Source organism: Enhydra lutris, unplaced genomic scaffold (assembly GCF_002288905.1).
Source record: "Enhydra lutris kenyoni isolate GAN:26980312 unplaced genomic scaffold, ASM228890v2 scaffoldscaffold40, whole genome shotgun sequence".
Classification (NCBI taxonomy): domain Eukaryota; kingdom Metazoa; phylum Chordata; class Mammalia; order Carnivora; family Mustelidae; genus Enhydra; species Enhydra lutris.
The window spans coordinates 17549435-17568584 of record NW_019154124.1 but is presented as its reverse complement, the minus strand read 5'-3'; the positions used below and the strand labels follow the sequence as shown (position 1 = coordinate 17568584).

Sequence of the window (19150 nt, the reverse complement as noted above, 5' to 3'; positions counted from 1 at the left end):
ACTGGGTGGCTCAGTTGGTTAAGCCGCTGCCTTCGGCTCAGGTCATGATCCCAGCGTCCTGGGATTGAGTCCCACATCGGGCTCCTTGTTGTGTGGGGAGCCTGCTTCTCCCTCTGCCTCTGCCTGCCACTCTGTCTGCCTGTGCTCGCTCGCTCTCTCTCTCTCTGACAAATAAATAAATAAAATCTTAAAATAAAAAAAAAAAACTGAAACACTCACATTTCAGAAATATAAAATGTTGGCCCAGGCTAGGTGGGCTGAGGCTAACAACACACGCAGCTTGATTCAATACTCAGAAAAGGCTTCAAGTTAGGTACTATCATCATTCCATTTTAAGTGACAGAACTCTAGTTCCAAAGCTTGAGTGCCAAGTGACCTTATTTTTATTAACAGATGAAAATGGCCAGTAAATTAACTCAATCATCAGTATCGTTCTAAAGGGCTTGAAAATTGTGACTCTCAGAAATAGCTTTAGATACGTAAGCATGTTTATAATCTCGTTCATAACACATACTGGGCAAATGTTTTTATACTGAATGTAAATTCCAGTCCATAGAGGATCTACCTTACCATAAATTATGCAGACATGATTTAACCAAGCTATAAATTAGAGAAAATGGATGAGTGATTCATGTAGTCTAGCAGGTGGTTTCTGCTGAAAGTCTTTTGTGTACTTCAAGAAAGGGCCCTGTGACAAGGAAACCCCCGCCCCAACAGTTCTCCCAGTGTCTGATAAGTCTGTTAAGTGGTCCACTGGCCTGGAGACATTTGAAACTGAGGCAGGTACCAGGCCCCTGGCCTGGATTCTGCTCACTGTAACAGGGGGGTCTCTGTGCAGCCGTGATACCTTTTTTCAGTGAATACAGGTTTTGGGCACTCAAAGGACTAAGAGAGATGGGGTATGGTAAGGCAGGAGTACCAACCCTCAGCCCTGTTTACCACAGGTAACATCTGAATGCCAACAACAAATCTGCTGAAATTCAGAGGGAAAACATTTCAGTCTTCAAAATAATGGCAGTTATTGGAGATAATCTAACCCCAAAGGAGTGACTCATTCAGGTAGAAGAGTAAGAATTCCTGATTCAGTTTAAGGAGGGGGGGCAGGAAAAAAAACAGGGAAAAAAAGATTAGAAATCCATCAAGAGAAAGATCAGCAACCTCATACCTATTAGCATGGATAGAATCAAAGAGACAAAACAATGCTGGTGAGAATATGTAGAAAATAGAATCCTCACACATTTCTGGTAAATCTAAACAGTACAACCCGTCTGGAGGACAGTCTGGCAGCTCCTCAAAAGCTTAAGCACAGACACGCCATAAGACCCAGCAATTCTATCCCTAGGCATACACCCAAGAGAAACTGAAACATGGATTCACGCTAGGACTTGTCCACAAATGGTCAGAGCATTATTCATAACGGCCAAAACAGACATAGCCCAAATGCCCATCAATGGCTGAATGGATAAGTAAGATATGCTATAGCCATACAATGGAATATTATTCCACAATAAAAAGGAATTGATAGGACATGCATGAATCTTGAAAACATTAATGTGAAATGAAAGAAGCCAATCATGGGGGCACCTGGATGGCTTGGTTGGGGGGGAGCATGTGACTCTTGATCTTGGGGTTGTAAACTCGAGGCCCACAATGGGAGCACAGATTACTTAAATAAAACTTCAAAAAAAAAAAAAAAAAGAAAGAAAGAAAGAAGCCGATCATAAAATACCACATATTGTGTGGTTTTGTATATATGAAATATCCAGAATAGGCAAATGTATAGAATAAGATTAGCGGTTGCCTAGATCTGGCAAGGGTTAGAGAAGAAAGTTACCGCTAATGCGTATGGGGCTTTTGCTGAGGCTACTGAAAATGTTCTAAAACTGATGACGGTGATGGCTGCACAACTCTGAATATGCTTAGATTACTGAACCAAACTTTAAGTGAATGAATTATATGGTATGTTAATAGTATCTTTTTTTTTTTTTTTAAGATTTTATTTATTTATTTGACAGAGAGAGAGATCACAAGTAGGCAGAAAGGCAGGCACAGAAGAGAGGGGGAAGGAAGCTCCCTACTGAGCAGGGAGCCTGATGCGGGGCTTGATCCCAGGACCCTGAGATCATGACCTGAGCCGAAGGCAGAGGCTTAACCCACTGAGCCACCCAGGCGCCCCTGTTAATAGTATCTTAATAATGACACCAGCCCCTCTCCAGATTCTGATCTAAATACAAGTGACACCTTGTCAGCAATACTTTTTCAAAGTTCCCCCAAGTGATTCTATTAAGCATCCCGAGAGCCTCTACCCAAAGCCTCTACCCAAAGCCAGGACAAAAACCACCCATACCTCTTGGGGATCCACCACACAGTAGTGATACAAATACTGATCCATGTAGATCCCAGTAGTCGTAGACGCATAATACTGGTTGCAGAGGGCATATATCTGTGAACTGTACATAGACCCAGAAGCCTGGGCAGTTGGGTTGACTCCCATTATGTAGACAATGGTGGCGATAAACATCATGACACCCAGGATAGCACTCAGTATTATGACAGTCAAGTAGTATCTTCTTGTCCTAGATATGTCAGATCGTATAACGCTGGTAACAAATACCACCAATGCGGCAATGAAACAAAAGGCCGCCATGGCCAGGAGGAAGCCCTTTGCTGCTCTTGGATCGGTGTAGCCTCCATAGCCATAACCATAGCTATAACCATACGCATAGCCACCTCCATAGCTACCAAAGCCACTGCTGTAAGGGTAGCCTAGACCGCCACCCAGTAAGCCAGTTCCATAGCCTCGATCCCAGGCAAGTGTGGAGGCAACACAGGCAAATATGGCAATGCACATCACAATAATGAGCATAGACAGAATCCGAATGACTCCTGGAGGAGAGGTCCATTTGTAGAAGTGAAGAATTTCATCTTCTGGGTAGAAAGAGTACGCCGGCTGAGAGAGCATGGGTCGGACGTGCATGTCTCCACCATAGACATCATTGCTTGGTGCATAATGATTGGGTTTGCTGAAATGCACATGAAAACACTTTCAAGTTAATACCATTTGGAGGGAGCAGAAAGAACACAGAATGTACATGGAATAATTTAAACCAGCCACTGGCAAAAAAAAAAAAAATTAACCTGTTAGTACCACCCCACTACAATGGGACACTTTATGTTCCCCAAATTCAAATGTCGACATCTTAAGCCCCAATGTAATGGTATTAGAAGTGTGGCCTAACTAGATTCTGAGCTGGAGTGCTCATGAATGGGAACAGTGCCTTCACGAAGGAGATCCCAGAAACGGTCTTGCCCCTTCTACCATGTGAGGATACAAGAAGTCGGCAGTCTGGGGTGCCTGGGTGGCTCAGGGGGTAGGGGTCTGCAACCCAGAAGAGAACGTTCCCTAGAACCTGACCACACTGGTACCTTATCTTGGACTTCCAGTCTCTAGAACTGTGAGTGAGTGAGTGAGTGAGTAAGAAGGAGGAAGGAAGGAAAAGGAAAGGAAGGAAAGAAAGATAGAAAAAAATAAATAAATGGAGGGAGGGAGGGAAGAAGGAAGGAGAAAAGAAAGAGAAGAGAAGAAAGGAGGGAAGGAAGGAAGGAAAGAAGAAATGAAGGGAGGGAGAGAGGAAGGGAGGGAGGGAGGAAGGAAGGAAAAGAAAAGGAAAGGAAAGAAAAGAAAGAAAGAGAAGAAAAGAAAGAAACAAAGAGGAGAGAGAGAAAAGGAAGGAAGGAAAATAAATAAATAAATAAATGGAGGGAGGGAGAAAATGGAAGGAAGGAAGGAAGGAAGGAAGGAAGGAAGGAATTCATGTTGTTTACATGCTACCCAGTGTGTGGTACTTTTTATAGCACCCTGAAGCTACTGAGACACTCACTGAACAGTGAAGGTTTCTGTGTATCAGAATCACGTGGAGGGCTTGTTCAAACATAGATTGATGGTCTCCAACCCCAAGTTGCTGATTCTGCAAATCTGGGGCAGGACAAGTTTCCAGATGCTGCTGCTGCTGCCAGTCTGGGAGCCATACATTGAGAACGCCTGCTCTAAGTTCTATGGAGTAGGGGTTCTCGAATCTTCTACCTATGAGAATCACCTGGGGAATCTGTACAATGCCCAGATGGAGCACTCCATCTCCAGTAAAACTGTAACCCCTGGGGAGGGGATCCAGGCAGTTCAGAACAATGATGTTAACCCTTTGGCTTGTGTGATGTGAGACCAGTGCATTCAGATACAACACCTACAGTGGCCCACGCAGTGTCACATCCAACTTCTGGCAGCCTCACTCTCTTATCTGAGAAAGCACATTCATTCATTTATTCACATGACAGCTATTTACTGGAGCTGCTGGGCTGGTGTGGGGGGGGGGCACTGTGCTAAGTACTGACGATACAACAATCAACACAAGTGTCTCAACCCAGCCCCCCCACCCAGGTTAGTCTCTTTGAAGGCAGTAAGACATTAAATAAATCACTACATGATCTCTAGTTAGATATATCAGATATTCACTGAGGGCTCATCAGGGTGATGCCTATTAACTTGCCAACTCTAGTGACATAATCATAAACTCGCTGGAGACAGACACATTGGTGTGTGGCATGCAGAATCTAAGAAATGTGGGTCCGGGCAGAGCAGAATTCAATTCCCAAACTGACCTCACCCTCTTTGGTTTTTGCCATTATTTCCTTGGTCTGCTTCTCTCTTTCCAAAGCAAGACATCCTGCAACTGGGTGCTGTCAACCACAAGAATTCAAGGAAAAGGAGAAACTGGAAAGAACCCTGACATGCTGGTCTTTGAAAATGTCTCATGAAAATTCCATAACTCATTCTACTTGGTTATTTGGGATGTCTCTATCTGGAGTTGTCACGAACAGTGTAGCTCTGGGCATCCTGAACATGTGTCCTCACACACACAAATACTTCTTTTTCTAAGGTATACATCCAGGAGAATTTTTGAGTCAATTTTTTTTTTTTTTTTTTTTTTTACCTTCCACTCTGAGACAACGTCGAGGTGTTTTCCAAAATGATTACAGCACTTTTTAAAATGATTCTATCATTTAAAATCCCACTGACACTGTAACATTCAGAGAAGCATTGTTTATGAAAACCTGAAACTGGAAACAGTCCAAATATCTACCTAGAGAGGAACAGGTACCTGTAACATAGCCACAGACGGAATGCTACTGAGATGATGAGCTAATACAGCAGCCACGAGCCACATGATTTACTGAACACCTGACATATACTTTGTCCAAACTGAGATGTGCTAGTAAGTATAAAATACTTAGTAATCCTAGTATAAAAAAAGAAATGCAGGGGTTCCCGGGTGGCTCAGTCAGTTAAGCATCAGACTCTTGGTTTCAACTCAGATCATGATCTCAGGGTTGAGATCAAGCCCCATGTTGGGCTCTGCACTGAGCAGGGAGCCTGCTTAAGATTCTCTATCCTCGGGGTGCCTGGGTGGCTCAGCTGGTTAAGCCACTGCCTTTGGCTCGGGTCATGGTCCCAGAGTCCCGGGATCGAGTCTCATATGGGGCTTCCTCTGCTCTGCAGGGAGCCTGCTTCTCCCTCTCCCTCAGCCTTTCCCCCTGCTTGTGCTCTCTCTCTCTCTCTCTGTCAAATAAATAAATAAAATCTTTTTTTTTAATTTTAATCATTTTTTTAATTTATTTTCAGCATAACAGTATTCATTGTTTTTGTACCACACCCAGTGCTCCATGCAATCCGTGCCCTCTCTAATACTCACCACCTGGTTCCCCCAACCTCCCACCCTCCCCACCTCTTCAAGCCCTTCAGATTGTTTTTCAGAGTCCATAGTCACTCATTGTTCACCTCCCCTTCCAATTTCCCCCAACTCCCTTCTCCTAACTCCCCATGTCCTCCATGCTCTTTGTTATGCTCCAGAAATAAGTGAAACCATATGATAATGGACTCTCTCTGCTTGACTTATTTCACTCAGCATAATCTCTTCCAGTCCGTCCATGTTGCTACAAAAGTTGGGTATTCATCCTTTCTGATGGAGACATAATACTCCAGAGTGTATATGGACCACATCTTCCTTATCCATTCGTCCGTTGAAGGGCATCTCGGTTCTTTCCACAGTTTGGCGACCGTGGCCATTGCTGCTATAAACATTGGGGTACAGATGGCCCTTCTTTTCACTACAACTGTATCTTTGGGGTAAATACCCAGTAGTGCAATTGCAGGGTCATAGGGAAGGTCTATTTTTAATTTCTTGAGGAATCTCCACACTGTTCTCCAAAGAGGCTGCACCAACTTGCATTCCCACCAATAGTGGAAGAGGGTTCCCCTTTTTCCACATCCTCTCCAACACATGTTGTTTCCTGTCTTGCTAATTTTGGCCATTCTAACTGGTGTAAGGTGATATCTCAATGTGGTTTTAATTTGAATCTCAAATAAATAAATAAAATCTTTAAAAAAAAAAAAAGATTCTCTATCCTTCGTCCTCTGCCCCACCCCCCACCACTCATGTTCCCTCTCTCTTTCTCTCTCTCAAAGGAAGAAAGAAAAAAGAAATTTAACACCACCTAGAGAGAACCCTAATATTAACTATGTATTTTGGGTGACAATGATTTGTCAGTTAAGGTTCATCAATTTTAACACATGTGCCACCCTGGTGGGAGATACTGATAATGAGATAGGCAACACATGTATAAGGGAGGGGGGCATATGGGAAATCTTTGTACTTCCCTCTCAGAGTTTTGCTGTGAATACAAAACTGCTCTAAAAAAAATAAAAATAACGATTATTTTAAAAAAGGAATATAAAGTACCTCATGAGTCAAAGGAATATAAAGTACCTCATGAGTCAGTGTTTACACTACATACTGAAATGATACTTTAAATACATTAGGTTAGGGGCGCCTGGGTGGCTCAGTGGGTTAAGCCGCTGCCTTCGGCTCGGGTCATGATCCCAGGTCCTGGGTTTGAGCCCCGCATCGGGCTTTCTGCTCGGCAGGGAGCCTGCTTCCTCCTCTCTCTCTGCCTGTCTCTCTGCCTACTTGTGATTTCTCTCTGTCAAATAAATAAATAAAATCTTTAAAAAATAAATAAATAAATAAATAAATACATTAGGTTAAGTGAAAAATTAAATATTATATAAAATCAGTATAATTATTAAAATAAATTTGTTTTTAATTGGTTAGAAGAAAACAAAATTACACATATGGTTCACGTTTTTTTTTTTAATTTTTATTTATTTATTTTAAAGAGAGAGAGTATGGGGGGTGGGCAGGGAGCAGGCAGAGAGGGAGAAGCAGACTCCCCACTAAGCAGAGAGCCCAATGCAAGGCTCAATCCCAGGACCCCAAGATCATGACCTTAACCAACTGAGCCACCCAGGCACCCCTCACATTTTATTTCTATAGTAGTCCTTTGAAGCAAATAAAGTTTAATAACGAAGTAAAACTGAAATGTATTGTTTAGGATAAAACAGTAAAAAAAAAAAAAAAAAAGAAAAGAAAAGAAAATGAAAAAGAAAGAGCAAGTGATAACCATATGTAAGAACAGCGGTTTCCAGGGAAAGGTGGGGACACATAGAAGGGCTTGGAGGTGTTCTATTCTTGGCCTATATGATGATTTTGATTTGAATTTATTCATCGTTTCATACACATGTCCTGTGCTGTTTTCTATGTGTGCATTATATTTCACCAGTGTTTACAAAAGCAACACAAAATAAGTCTCGGGTTCATGGAGCACTACTCAATTACTGTATTTTCTAGCATAACGTAAGGACCACATCTTCATGAATAACTGTGTCCCTACAATGCTCAGGTATTAATCAAGAGGCAACGTAACAGGAGCACAATTCCTACCACAGCTATCAAAGAGCTGAGGCTACAAACTACTTAAAGGAAAAAAATCTCTGCAACAAATTTAAAAATTTTCACTGTTAAATTTCCAAATGACTATGGATGCCAAGAATCCTCAACTTCGCTTCTTGTTTTATATAATGGCAGGAATCACTCTTAAAACTGACAATGTGGGGGCGCCTGGGTGGCTCAGTGGGTTAAAGCCTCTGCCTTCAGCTCAGGTCATGATCCCAGGGTTCTGGGATCGAGTCCCACATTGGGCTCCCAGCTCCACGGGAAGTCTGCTTCTCTCTCTGACCTTCTCCCCTCTCGTGCTCTCTCTTTCAAATAAATAAATAAAATCTTTAAAAAAAAATAAGTAGGGGTGCCTGGGTGGCTCAGTGGGTTAAACCTCTGCCTTCGGCTCAGGTCATGATCCCAGCCCCACATCCGGCTCTCTGCTCAGCGGGGAGCCTGCTTCCCTCTCTCTCTCTACCTGCCTCTCTGCCTTCTTGTGATCTCTCTCTCTCTCACCCTGTTAAATAAATAAATAAAATCTTTAAAAAAAAAAAAGTAAAAAAAAAACTGACAATGTGGAAAATATTATGTCAAGTCAAAGAATCAGCCACAGAGGACCACATACTGCATGATCACATGCACAGGAAAGGTGCAAAATGGACAAATCTAGAAACACAGAGTAGATTCGTGACGGCCTAGTACCGGGTCGGTGGAAGGTGGGGGATGGGGTGAGAAGTGAGTGGTAATAGGCAGCGGTTTCTTTGGGGAGGGGGTGATGAAAATGTTCTTAAAATTGATGTGGTGATGGCTGCACAGCTCTGACTATACTAAAGCCCCTGAAGGGTCCATTCTAAATGGGTGAATTGCACGGCGTGTGACCGCTATCTCAAAAAAGTATGACTTACAGAATCGACAATGAGTCAGGGTTAGGAACAGTCACCTCAACGAAGCATTAATACAGAAGCTTCATACCATTTGTGAAAAAACAAAAAGTAATAAAGAGACACACAAGTATCAGCCTAGACTATACAGAAGCAAACAACAGCAACAGGTGACAGCAGTTGCCTCTGCAGAGGAACACTGGCATCCTGGAAGTTAAGCTTCAAGGGGAAACTCACTTCCGCTTTACACCCTTTGTTTCCATCTAAATTTACAAACACACGTTATTTTGTTATTCTTAACAGCAAACACTTAACAGATCAAAGTTTCACCTATACATATTTTTTACACATGACAGGCTTAACAAAAAGAAAAAAAAGTGAAGCATTACTCACAATTCATCAGGTCTATACGGAGGTGGACTTTCAAAAGGCCGTGATGACATGGCTGACGTCACTGATCACCTGCTCTTCAGGACGCGCACTGCCCCGCAGCTCCCCAGAATAAGCCGATCTGAGCAACGTAAGGAGGGTAATGGCATTACTGCTGAGCTCAGAGTTTCCTTGATTGCTAAGAAAACTAATGATACCAATCTCAAGTAACTCCACACACCATGATTATTCCTCTCGTCCTTCTCACCGCCATCCTTACATACCATTAATTCCTTGAGTACAGGGAATCACTGAGCATAGAACTACTCAGCCTGGTGGTCCTCACAGTACCAAGCACCATGCTCTGCACATCACTGGCATATAAATTCTAACTTTAGGGGTGCCTGGGTGGCTCAGTGGGTTAAAGCCTCTGCCTACGGCTGGGATCATGATACCAGAGTCCTGAGATGGAGCCCCGCATGGGGCTCTCTGCTCGGCAGGGAGCCTGCTTCCTCCTCTCTGTCTCTGCCTGCCTCTCTGCCCACTTGGGATCTCTGTCTGCCAAATAAATAAAATTAAAAATAAATAAATAAATAAATAAAATCTTAAAAAAAAAATCCTAACTTTTAAAAAATATTTTATTTATTTATTTGACAGAGATCACAAGGAGGCAGAGAGGCAGGCAGAGAGAGAGGGGGAAGCAGGCTCCCTGCAGAGCAGAGAGCCTGATGTGGGACTCGATCCCAGGACCCTGGGACCATGACCTGAGCGGAAGGCAGAGGCTTTATTTTTTTTTTTTTTTTTGTAAAGATTTTATTTATTTATTTGAGAGAGAGACAGTGAGAGAGAGCATGAGCGAGGAGAAGGTCAGAGAGAGAAGCAGACTCCTCGTGGAGCCGGGAGCCCAATGCGGGACTCGATCCTGGGACTCCAGGATCATGACCTGAGCCGAAGGCAGTCGTCCAACCAACTGAGCCACCCAGGCGTCCCGGCAGAGGCTTTAACCCACTGAGCCACCCACGCGCCCCATAAATCCTAACTTTAATTACTCAGTTGTAGTCATAAAAACTTCACAAAGTTTTTACAGCATAGGTTAAAAAAAAAGGTATTTTTCCAAACCGTTCCTTCAAAGAACAAGAAATGTAAAAAATAAGAAAATTTCTTAAGATGTATTTATTGTTGTTTTTTTTTTAAGTTTGAATAACACCATTTTTTTTTTTTAATTTTTATTTTTTGAGAGAGAGCAAGCAAGTACAGGCATAAGTAGTGGGAGGGGCAGAGGGAGCGGAAAAGGGAGAATCTCAAGGAAACTCCGTACTGAATGCAGAACCTGACATGGGGCTCAATCTCACCACCCTGAAAGCATGACCCTAGGATTATGACCTGAGCAGAAATCAAGAGTCTGATTCTTAACCAACTGACTGAGCCACCCAGGCACCCCAATCAACAAGTACTTATTACGTGCCTACACTATACCATGGGAGTCTGTAGAAGTACTAGAGAAGGTCATACACAAAGAAAAAAAGCAACTACAACAGACAGTTATTTAGTTATCAGGGCTGACTACGTGATCAAGTGCAAGACAGGGAGAAGCAGAGTAGAAAGACCAAGAGGGGGAAGAAGCTGGGGGTGGGGGAGTGGGTAAGGAAGATCACTTGAGCAAGAGCTACAATGCAAGTATATTAAACTATGTATTTTTTCCTTTTAAAATAAAGTATGCAGAAAAAAGGTATTATGTTAGGTAAAGTAAATAAATTCAAACTCTCTAAATTCTGTTCCTTAGAATCAGTGGCAACTATCCTCCACATCCTTATGGACAGTCAATTCCAAATTTTCAGAATAAGATGTCACCCAAATGTATATAAAACCTCAAAGATGGAAATATGTTGACTTGTTAGGAACACCAAGACAATTAGAGTGATTTTTCAAACACAGTGAGGGAAGACAACTTCTTTAGTTTATTAAAAACAAAACAAAAAACTGTTTTACTGAAGTATTAACATACCCAAAAAAATGCACAAATCTTTAAGTGTACAGAGCCCTGGAACTAGCACCTAAATGCACATATAAATGGGCAACTTAAGCCATTAGCACGTTACAGTGTTGTGGAAGAGTAATAGAAGTCCAGACTGGCTTCCTAACTAATGTTCAAAAAAAGAACATTTAAAAAAAAACTGAATTTAAACACTATTAGGGGCAACCTGAGTGGCTCAGACTGTTAAGCAACCCACTCTTTATTTCCGCGGCTCAGGCTGGGACAGTGGGGTCCTGAGATGGAGGCCCTAGGGAGCCTCCGTTCTCAGCACACGGTCTGCTTGAGATTCTCCCTCTGCCCCTCCACCCCCCCGCCCATGAGTGCAAGGGCATGCACTCACTCTCTGATTAATAAATCTATTTGGGGGTGCCTGGGTGGCTCAGCCGTTAGGTGTCTGCCTTCTGCTCGGGTCATGGTCCTGGGATCAAGCCCCATATCTGGCTCCCTGCTCAGTGGCAGGAAGCCTGCTTCTCCCTCTCCCATTCCTATTGCTTATGTTCCCTCTCTTCCTGTGTTTCCCTCTGTCAAATAAATAAATAAAATCTTATTTTTTTTTAAGATTTTATTTATTTGACAGAGAGAAAGGGCACAAGTAGCCAGAGCGGTAGACAGAGGGAGAAAGAGGCTTCCCGCCAGCAGGAAGCCTGATGCGGAACTCAATCCCAAGACCTCGGAATCATGACCTGAGCCAAAGGCAGACGCTTAACCCACTGCCTTTGGCTCAGATCATGATCCCAGGGTCCTGGGATTGAGCCCCACATTGGGCTCTCTGCTCAGCAGGGAGCCTGCTTCCATCTCTCTCTCTCTCTCTCTGCCTGCCTCTTGGCCTACTTGTGATCTCTGCCTGTCAAATAAATAAATTAATTAATAATCTTAAAAAGAAAAAAGATAAACTGAATTTAAACACTATTAAATGTAGGACTCCAATTCTGAAGTGAATGTCAAATACTGACAAATGTTATCTCAGCCCTTTTATAGCTATGGCTCACACATTCAAGACTATGCCAAAAAATTGCAGGCTCCATGGTATTTTTTTTTTTAAGATTTTATTTATTTATTTGAGAGAGAAAGAACAAGAGAGAGCATGAGAAGGGGGAGGGTCAGAGGGAGAAGCAGACTCCCCGCTGAGCAGGGAGCCCGATGTGGGACTCGATCCCGGGATTCCAGGATCATGACCTGAGCTGAAGGCAGTGGCTTAACCAACTGAGCCACCCAGGAGCCCTCAATGGTAGTTTTTTAAGTCATCTCTACACCCAACATGGGGCTTAGACTCACAACTCCCAAGATCAAGAGTCGCATGCTCTACTGATTGAGCCAGCCAGGGGCCCCTCCATGGTAGTTTTCAGGAATTCTAAATTAATCCAGACTCAGGCTAAAGTTTAAATTTTGTCAAAATCCAGATACCAAAACCTCTTTCCACAGTGCTATTTCAGGGATTCAGAGTTTAGTTATCATGTCTCCTCTATTACCAAAGATTTTATATTATGTAGCAAGTAATTTTAGAAAGTTTATCAAGAACAAGTCATGCTATATCGACTTCGTTTTTTGAGAAGGTTACCAAACTGGCAGATGAAGCCCAAGAATCTTGAGCACATCCCCATGCATAGACACTCCTCTGGAACTGAAAAATGGAATGTAAATAGGATAAAAGAACGGACCATTCATGATCCCAGCCTCCTGGGACTGACTCCTACACGTGGGGCTCTTTGCTCAGCGGGGAGCCTGCTTCTCCCTCTGTCTGCCATTCCCCCTGCTTGCCCTCCTGTTTTCTAGCTCTGTCACTCTGACAAATGAAATCCTAAAAACAAAAACACAAACAAAAAAACCTGGACCATTTATGTCCACCTAAAGGGAAGTCGCTTTGGTGACCACAGATGAGGTGGGCAAGCTTATCCAGATTTGCAGCTGACGAAACACTGGAAAGGATAACCAAGCCACTGGCTTCAAGTATATCAAATTCTCCGCAGGGCCAGACTGACGGGTTAAAACAAACCTAGCGGTTTTAAAGGCTCACTGTGAGAGGACAAATTCTACTTCTCTTCCTTGAACCTCACTACCCTACTATGCCAAAGGGCAGGGGATAAGCCTGACCTCTAGCCTGGAATAATTAAGATAATATATTAAGGAAGATGAGCAAAAGCATTCACAGCAAGGTGGTTATCTTGAAAGTGAGACATTCCAGTGTTCAGGCACTTGGGTACATTGTATTCATTTCCAAATACTGGTGGCACAAAAAAATCATGTTACGAAAGGAGGCTCAATTTTTCAAAAGGCATTTCCTTGGTGAGAATTTCAACAAAGTTAACAAGTTATCCCAAACTCTGGCAGTATTCACAGACAGTGCTTCCATATAGGAATGCTACACTTTTTTTTTTTTAAGATTTTTATTTATTTGACAGAAAGACAGATCACAAGTAGGCAAGAGAAGCAGGCAGAGAGAGAGAGGGAAGCAGGCTCCCTGCTGAGCAGAGAGCCCGATGTGGGACTTGATCCCAGCACCCTGGGACCATGACCTGAGCCCAAGGCAGAGGCTTTAACCCACTGAGCCACCCAGGAGCCCCAAGGAATGCAACACTTTTTTTTTTTTTAAGATTTTATTTATTTGACAGAGATTACAAGTAGGCAGAGAGGCAGGCAGAGAGAGAAGAGGTAGCAGGCTCCCCGCTGAGCAGAAAGCCCGATGCGGGGCTCGATCCCAGGACCCTGGGATCATGACTTGAGCAGAAGGCAGAGGTTTAACCCACTGAGCCGCCCAGGAGCCCCAGAATGCTACACTTAAAAAATAAACCTGCATAACCATGAAATTTGTGCATCATGTGTCCCAACTAGGTGCCTCCCTGGAGGTGACTGACTGTTCAAGAACTAGAAAAACCCGGATCCTGGGTGGCTTAGTTGGTTATTAAGTGACTGCCTTCGGCTCAGGTCCTGATCCTGGAGTCCCCAGATCAAGTCCCGCACTGGAATCCCTACTGAGCACGAAGTCTGCTTCTCCCTTTGACACTCCCCCTTCTCAATGGTCTCCACCGCAAATAAATAAATAAAATCTTAAAAAGAAAAAAAAAGAACTAGAAAAGCCACGTCTTAAGACAACTGATTGAAAAAACAGGAAATGTCTGGCCTGATCAAATCAACATCAGAAGGACCACTACAGCAGCCTTCACGTATCTACAGAGCTGTCTTTGTAGTCCTAGAAACCATTCTGTGAAGAAAAGATACCACAGGATCAGATTTCATGTCAATGTTAGGAAGCCTCTCCCTCACCCTGACTTTACACACCCTTCAAAAATAACAAATAACAATTTTTATCTCAAGCCATGTATGCAAACCTTAAACTGTTTGATATCTGGGGAGGCTGAACTGAAGGAACTCTAATGTCTCCTTCAAGGCAGTCTGGGACATGCTTTCAGGATACAGCCACAGGAAAAAAAAAAAAAGAAAAGAAAAAAAATCAACAAGAGTCTGTTACCCAAGCCCCAGCGGGACAATGTTAACATTACCTGCTCAATAAATGTATGTTGAGTGAAGGATAAAATAAAAGGAATGAAGAGGATACAGGATCCAGCCTAAGGGGCTCAGTGGCCAAGGTCACAGTGCCCATACCAAGTGGATGATAGGGACATAAGTCAAACAGACTAATTAGAGTCAGGAGCAAAAAGGAAACAGCAGACTCTTACTAAATATGTAAGGTTGACTGAAGTTAAAATATTAATAAGTTCTCCCCTTGAAAATGTTTTGTTTTGTTTTTTTTTCCTGAAGATTTTATTTCTTTATTTGACAGGCAGAGAATACAGTAGGCAGAGAGGCAGGCAGAAAGGGGGAAGCAGGCTCCCAGCTGAGCAGAGAGCCCGATGGTGGGCTTGATCCCAGGACCCTGAGATCAAGACCCAAGCCGAAGGCAGAGCCACCCAGGCGCCCCTCCCCTTGAAAATGTTTACTGGCTAAAGCTGTCCTAATAGAAGTCTAAGCTAAGACAAAGAATTTTCTTCTGCCTGAAAACGCTATGTCCCTGAATAATTCTTTAAAACAATGGTCAGTAAAAGATAAATTTTATCATATCTAAGGAGAGCCTATTCCTTTCCAATCACATGCAGCAACAGTTAATTTGTCTTTATGAAGTTTTTTAAAAGTTGTGGCTGGTACAAAATTTTCTATTTATATTTTGGCACATAATTAGTAAGTTGTCTAAAATTTTAAAATTAGGCAGATTTGGGGGCGCCTGGGTGGCTCAGTGGGTTAAAGCCTCTGCCTTTGGCTCAGGTCATGATCTCAGGGTCCTGGGATGGAGCCCCATATTGGGCTCTCTGCTCAGCGGGGAGCCTGCTTCCCCTCTCTCTCTCTGCCTGCCTCTCTGCCTACCTGTGATCTCTGTCTGTCAAATAAATAAAATCTTAAAAAAAAAAAATTAGGCAGATTTTGGCAATAGACGAGCTCTGTATCGGTAACTGTGTTTCAGATAAGCTCTCCAGATGATTCTTAAGCACACCATGTGTTTCCAACATCGCTGCCTAGATTAAAGGGGTCAATCCCAGGAGGGCCTTCATCTTGGCATTTCCTGTCTATAATGGGCAGGAACCAGCTGTTCAGATCTCACATCAAATATCCCCTCCTCAGAGGTGTCCTCCTGGAAGTCACCCACTTCATCCACCAAATCTTGTATTTTCAGAACAACCCCCCCTACTAATTATTATTTTTTCCTTCTTTCTTTCTTTTTAATTTTTTTTTTAATAAATATTTTTTATTTATTTATTTGACAGACAGATCACAAGTAGGCAGAGAGGCAGGCAGAGAAGGGGGAAGCAGGCTCCCCACTGAGCAGAGAACCCGACTCGGGGCTCGATCCCAGGACCCTGAGATCATGACCTGAGCCGAAGGCAGAGGCTTAACTTCCTGAGCCACCCAGGCGCCCCTCTTTTTAATTTCTTAAACTGCCAGAATCTCCGCGCCCCAACTGGAATACCAGCTTTTCCGTCTTGACCATCAATCACTCTTCTTCCTGATCTCTGATACAAAGTGTTGTGTGATCAATCAACATACAATTTATAAAACCCAACAGCTCATATTACAGTTGAGATTTCAATACAGCTGTGAATGCCTGTAAGTTCCTCACAATGCTAGCACTCAGTAAATATAATCCTTTAGTTTCAACCAAATTAGTTAAGTGCTTACAATCTGAAGGAGAGAAAAGAGTCAAACACACAACCATGAGGACATCATTTGGTAGTCTGTTGAAAAGCGGAATTCCAGGCCCCACATCTGCCCAATGAATCTGAATCTATCTTAATAAGATCCCCAGGTGATTCATACCACAATCAAGGTTAGGAACCATGGGGTTAGGGGACAGGTGCAAGCCAAGAGGCTAAAACAAAAGCATTAACAAAAATCCTCAGGGTCTTTTCACCCCAGTATTTCCGTAAATAATAACCTGGATGAAAAAAAACCCCGCTAAGGACTCTAATCAAGGAAGCCTTTAAATGTAACTACCTTCTGGCAGTCTCCTGGGCAGGTAAAAGATTTTATATCAATTAATTTGTGTGGTCAAAAGTTATCTTTGTTATTTTGAAAGGACAATAATTCCAATTATCTTTAAAAGAAAACAGGAAGTTTACCTTCACAGCAAACAAGAGGTGGAAATATTCTATGAGACCAGAGCGGCTAGTCAAAAGTAGAGTGCTCCAGAAAAACCCCAAATCCTTCTGGTACAGGAGTATCAAGGGCTGCTGCTTTTCTAGTGTACCCTCCCCGATTAGCCAAAGCAGTTTTCAAGCCACACCATTTGTAATGTTTCCCCTACCTCCGTTTTCCCTTTGAAATGAAGTTCTACTAAGATCTACCTTTTAGAGTTGTCAGTATCACCAAATGATAAGAAAGAACAAAACTCTTGGCAGTGCCGGGCTCTCAGTCAGGAGGCACTGCCCATCATTTCCTTGAAATCTCGCCCTCCTCCTATCTCTGAACCACGGTGGCACTAATAACTAAATAAATGCAAAAAAAAACTACACAGAAGTGTTGCTTTGAGGAGACAACTATTACCGTGGCTCCACCATTTACTATTCTAAAACACCAGAAAGAGAAAACAAAGATTCACTTGTACCGAGCAAAAGCAACACAGCTATACTGGGAATGGGCGCTTGAGAAATGTACCTGCGCCTAGAAAGGACTAGTTTGCTGTTCCACCAAGCATCACCAGAAGTGCCTTCATGGGAAGGTTTCTCTTTTCCAGGGATCCCAATAATACACCTATTGTGCGTGAGAGTCACACACTAACCTGGCAGGCTGCCTCTGCCCCGCCCCGAGTCGTCTCCCAGGTGGGCAGTTTGCCCAGCCAGCCCCAGGGCCGGCCTGAGGATGCCGTGGCTTCTCGAGGTTATCGCTTCGCCTGGGACACAGGGGCTCGGAACTGCTCTTGCAGCCCCAAGGAGCAGAGGCCATTTTGGCCCCTCCGACGCAGGCAACATGTCGGCTGGCCGCGCGCAGGCCGGCCCCTGCCCATTAGGTGTCTGAGCCCCGCGGCAGGTCCGCGTAGGTGCGCCCCGCCGGTGAGCGCCCGCGCGCGCCCAGCTGCGACCGCCCGGAGGCAGGTCCGCCCACCCGGCCGCGGCCTCTGGGTCACGGGTGAGAATCCGAAGCGTGAGCAGCTTCCCTCGAAGGACAGCATCACTCGAAAATAAATCCCCGCCCCCAGGCTTGAATCGACGCGGGCTCGCACAGCTCCCCACGAACTGGACGCCACACAGCCGGCCAGCCCACCCCGGGCGCTAGCAGTTATTTCCACGAAGGCAGCCGGCCCCCGCGCCGCCCTGAGACACCCGAGGGGTGGGTGGGGCGGAATCGATGAGGTCCTCCCCCAGCCCCGGGATCCCAGCCGCCCGGCCAGCGAGCGGGCCCCCCGGTTGCAGCCGTCAGGCTCAGGACCCCGGAGAAGCCGGGCGTGCGCCCCGTTCCCGAGCACCTCCCAGCATCACAGTCCGGAGGGCTGAACGCGGGGCTCAGGAATCGCCCGCCCGCCCCCACCAAAGCGAAAAGGTGGGCGCGCCGCCGAGACGCAGGGAGAGCACTAAGCGTTTCCGCCGAAAAGAGCTGATCGGCCGCTCCAAGTGGCCCTTCGCCGAGGCAGCCTCCAAGTTAGACCAGCGCGGCTCCCCCGCCAGACCCGCTCCCTTGCGACTCCCGCGGGTCCCAGCCCAGAGCGAAACCGCCACCGAAACCAGCGCCGGGCGTCCTCCCCCGCGCCTCCCCTACCGGACCCGAGCCACGATCCCGCGCGGGGACTCTGAGGCTACCGTGCGCCCCCGGCGCCGTGCCCAACTCTCACCTACTCACGGCAGCCCCGCCCGACCCTTCAAGGACCGCGGGAGCCCAAGGACGCGCTTACTTGACGGGCGCACCTGCCGGAGACTCAGCTAGGAATTCAGTCAGTCCTCTTCCACTCCTCCTTCTCCTCCTCCTCCCCCTCGCCCCCACCCTCCACCCGGGCAGTCCTGCCCCCGGGCATGCGCACCAACGCCAGGCCGGTGCAGGAGGTCCGCGGCCCCGTGCACGGCCAGCTCACCTGTTGCACCCTGTGCGGGCCCCTGGGTTCTCTGGCTGGAGTCCCGCCGCCTCCTGCAGGGGAAGGAGAAAGGGGGAGGCGGACGCCGGCGAGGAAGCTTGTTGTGGCTGTCCCCTCCCTTAGTGACCCATTCACCTGAAACTCGGATGGGAGGGGGAAGGGAGCGGTGGAGAAGGAGGCGGGAGGAACCAGCCCTTCTCTGCACACCCTTGCCGCGATCCCAGTTAAAGGAACAGCGCGGCTTTGGGGACCGAGCGTAGACGAGGCGCCCGGGCTCCGGGATGGTGCGGGTGGCCCTGGCCCGCGCTGTGGCGCGCTCCGAACTCCGGAGGCTTCGGGTAGAACAGAGGAGTAGTTAGCGATCCCAGGCCAAGGGAGGTCTGGAGGGGACTGTTTGAAGAGGGTCCAGGGGTGCTCAGCCCTCCGACGCGAAATGCCCTTCCTTACTCACCACTTTTCTGCTCCGAAAATTTGGTAAGATTTTGTT

The 19150-nt window shown here is 45.3% G+C and overlaps 1 protein-coding gene across 1 annotated transcript in view; it reads right to left on the bottom strand.

Moving 5' to 3' along the window:
• The window catches only part of LOC111155304 (occludin), a 64839-nt gene extending 46277 nt beyond the window's left edge, over positions 1 to 18562 (bottom strand). Inside the window, exons 1-3 of the mRNA XM_022515444.1 lie at positions 18427 to 18562; positions 9104 to 9221; positions 2348 to 3023 (exon numbers count right to left, since the gene is read on the bottom strand). Coding sequence (XP_022371152.1) covers positions 2348 to 3023; positions 9104 to 9153 — 726 coding nt within the window. The 5' untranslated portion in view covers positions 9154 to 9221; positions 18427 to 18562. The remainder of the gene's footprint in view (positions 1 to 2347; positions 3024 to 9103; positions 9222 to 18426) is intronic.
• Between the last annotated feature and the right edge of the window lie 588 nt (positions 18563 to 19150).